A 3,705-nucleotide genomic window follows, 5' to 3' on the forward strand; every position below is an offset into this window, starting at 1 on the left:
CTTTTGCAGTTTTATATTCCAGAGTAGTCCCCATCCCCTCCTCTCTCTGTGTATACATGGAATCCACAGGTCGGCTTTCCATCTCCTTTGACCTTCCTCTGTCAAAGCCTTAGATTTCATAGATGGACCTGGGACTCCTGCAAAGTTTGTTTTTCACAAGGGGGCTTTACACAACTGCTTGAAGCCTTCTAAGTTTTCTAACATCCCTCTGCTGGTGAGACATTGGTTTGACATCAGAGCAGAAAAGTAGGGCAACCTGAGGTTCCATTTTTCCTGGAATAAATTTCTCAGCAGTGGATTCAAAAATCCAGAGAGAATCTATCAGTCTTGGAGGATGAGAGACTGGAAATTAAATCCTTTCCATTCTCCAGTGCCACCTAATATGTCACTGGGGCTCCTTGCCTTCCTTAATGTATTCTCCACTCTTCCTGTAAGGAATAAGGCATCTCTGGAGTGTGCGGTATGGACTCAAGAGTTTATGTAAACAAAGATATATAAACATATATATACTAATATTTTAGATATATATCATATATACGATATATAAAATAAAATGGAGTGGCACTGCTCTCTATAATTATTCCCAACCCCCCAGCCTAATGAACTCAGCTCTCTTTGATTCCCCTTTTTGATACAGACTTGGAAATCTATGTGGCTGAAGAATACAGCTTTAAATCTAATGCAGTTCCTTGGAGAATATGAGGCAGAGCTTTCTGCCTAATACACTTTCTGTACTGTCTCTTAGGATGGACCCTAATTTAACACTGACTTACCTGGACATCTCCCACGCCGGCCTGCTCAGCAAAACCTGGTCACGGGGGGGCAACCCAAGGAGCCAGAAGTACCTTGCTAACCTCATTTGCTGCTTCCCCAGTGTCTGTGTCTTGGATGATAATGGGTGTCCCCTCTCCTGGAGCCTGACGGATCAGTTCGCCACCATGATTCATGGTTATACTCTTCCAGAGCATCGGAGGAAGGGTTATAGCAGGCTTGTGGCTACTACTTTAGCTAAGAAATTACATAGCTGTGGCTTTCCAGCACAGGGTAATGTCCTGGAGACGAATATACCATCAATAACTTTGCTGAAAAGCATGAATGCCCAGTTTCTTCCCTGCTCATTTTTCAGAGTAATTCATACGCCTTTCCATTTTTTAGCCAAATGTGTCTTATAGCCAAACCTCACAAACCTACATTCAGATCAACTTTTGTGCACTACAGCAGCACTTTGGTGGAATTTAATAACTTGGGTAAGACCAGAAATCATGTAAGAGGTTCCTGCATAAGCCTAAAATAGGAGGTGTTAACTGCTCATGACTTCTCTGCTCAGGGAAAACTGTGCGTGGCAAATTCAAAGACTTGGGAATGGTTGTAAGTTTAATAGTTCAACTGTAATGGATATTTGGATTGAACTGCTTCTGACTGAAGAATTATTCCTTCTGTATAGCCATTTTCTGGGATATCCACAGCAGAATTCCTGGACGTCTCTAACCCCATCTATCTGTTTTGGTGTAAGTCCTCAAGCCTCTCCTTTCCCTAAGATGGCCTAAAAGAGTGAAATTAAGTATGTGAAATTAAGAAGCAGAGAAACCTGCAAGGAGCAGTCTGAGTTAAAGAAAAACTTTATGAAGAAGTGTTTTAATGTCCAATACAGGAAAAAGTCTGTCTCCTTTCTACTGTGTGTCTCCTTTATGCTCAAGGTGTATATCTACAAATCTGTCTATCTTCCACTCATGGTGGAGCTAAACATGCAAAGGCTGGATAAAAAGTCTTTCTTTATCTTCAACACATAGGCGTTTTATCACAAGTCAGAAAGTCTTGCTAGAAGTGATTTTCATCGATTCTATCAGTAAATGACTCCAAATGCTTTGCAAATGCACATTCTGGGGATGGAACTAAGTGTCCACTTTCATACCAGTCTAAAACTCACTTAAAATGTGGCAGACAGAAGCTATGAGGTATCTATGTTGTCTCTCAGTTGAGAGTGTCCAAGCATACATATGTCTTTAAGAGAAGCGACCACACTTTCTAGGGACATGGCTAAACCCTACAAGCCAGGAGAATGCTTCAAAGCAACAATGAGGATGCTATCACTGAAGGCCATGGGAGGACACATGGAAATCCTGTATATGTCAAAGCTGATAAAGCTTTTTCACAGGAGCCTACTAGGAGGATAACAACATGACTAAGAGGTTGTTACCTGAGCAGCACAACTGTCCAGGACAGGTTGCCTGTGATATAAAATACAATGGGGACTCTATTTGATTGGCTGAAGGCAAGCAGTGCCCTAGGGTGCCCTTCCTAGTCTGCAGCTGCTGGTCCAGAAGGTAACAAATCTCCTATATGTCACATTTGTTAACCCTGTGCAGGTATCTCCAATGCTCCATGGTGTCTGAAATGACACTAAGGGCAGGATTCAATTAATGCTGAAGAAACATAAGTGTCTGTTTAGGTTAAGTCAAATCACTGTCTAGGCTCTACTGGCTGTTTTCAGGAGATCCTCACTAAATAATGACAATGTAGACTAAGCCGCTGCTCACTTGCCTAGACATGGATGTCTAGTCCAACTTCAGGCATCTTAGAATATTGAGACACCTTCTTGATGTTCAAAGGTCCAATGGGAGACCAACACTCTACTGGGCTACCCATTGGACATTAACTGTCATAAAACATCTCAAACAACACTCAAGATCTAGACAACTGAATTGAGCTACAAGGGCATATATAGACACTTATAGTCAGACACCTAAATTTACGTGTCTGAACTTGGAACTGAACCCTGCCAGTTGCATGTGCTTTTAACTAACAGCATGTGTCTTGAGATAGTACCAAGACAGTAGTGTGGGAAGAGCAGCTTTGAACATTTTTATAGCTGGAGGTCCCTGTCCTTTGCTAATCAAGCAGTTGATTCCAGAGGACATTCATAACTTTTAGCATTTCTGCTGGTTCCTGGTATTGTATAAGCCTAGGACTAGCCTGGACCACCTCTTCCAGCACCTTGCAGAAGATGGATTAAAGTGGGAGGACTCTTGTTTCACAGGGCTTCTGGTCCAGTACATGGATTTTCTTTTACATTTTAAGAATCACTAGACTTACTTTGTTATTTAGTCAGTATTTCTTAGCTTTTCATGTTACAGCATGTCTATTTACCTATATATCCCCAGAGAAAAGCAAAGTGGTAATGCAGTGGTGGTCTTCTAGTGATGATTTGCCTTGTGAGCAATTTGTCACTGTCATGGAGACTACTTCCAGCACACCACACCAGTGTCTTCTGCTCATGGCAAAGTAGAGCAATAAGCATCATGCCGTGCAAGCTCATCGAAAGAACCTGGACCTCAGACTGAGAACTGTACTAAAATCAAATCTCCACTGGAAAATAGAACAGTGGGAGGCTTATTTTACCATCTTGGCATTTAACTTTGACCCAGAGAGGTATTGTACTTTCTGCTACACCTGTGTACGTCCAAAACTGTATTTGGATCCAAAACTGTATTTGGATCCATCTGGATTCAAAACCAGATGGGATAAAGCTTTGAGCCTCATGGCTGACCTCCTGCAGTCCCTTCCAACCTGAATTATCCTGTGGTCCTGTGAGCCTGTGAATGTATTGGCATTCCATTTTTGCACCACAATTTCACCTTTGGGATTTGAATAGGTGTAACTGGAAGCAGGATGTGACTGTGAAGGGGATGTGTGTCTAGAAGTGCT

The 3,705-nt window shown here is 42.1% G+C and overlaps 1 protein-coding gene across 1 annotated transcript; it reads left to right on the top strand.

The window, feature by feature from the left end:
* The first annotated feature begins 746 nt into the window (after positions 1-746).
* On the top strand, positions 747-1,172 carry LOC104619165 (glycine N-acyltransferase-like protein 3). Its single transcript, XM_010284951.1, has one exon. It carries the CDS (start codon positions 747-749, stop codon positions 1,170-1,172), a length of 426 nt encoding a protein of 141 aa, XP_010283253.1.
* The last annotated feature ends 2,533 nt before the right edge of the window (positions 1,173-3,705 follow it).

This window comes from Phaethon lepturus, unplaced genomic scaffold, assembly GCF_000687285.1.
Source record: "Phaethon lepturus isolate BGI_N335 unplaced genomic scaffold, ASM68728v1 scaffold11504, whole genome shotgun sequence".
NCBI lineage: Eukaryota > Metazoa > Chordata > Aves > Phaethontiformes > Phaethontidae > Phaethon > Phaethon lepturus.

Bases quoted from the DNA above. Each gene is read 5' to 3' on its own strand.
- LOC104619165 (XM_010284951.1), top strand. From the start codon at position 747: ATGGACCCTAATTTAACACTGACTTACCTGGACATCTCCCACGCCGGC.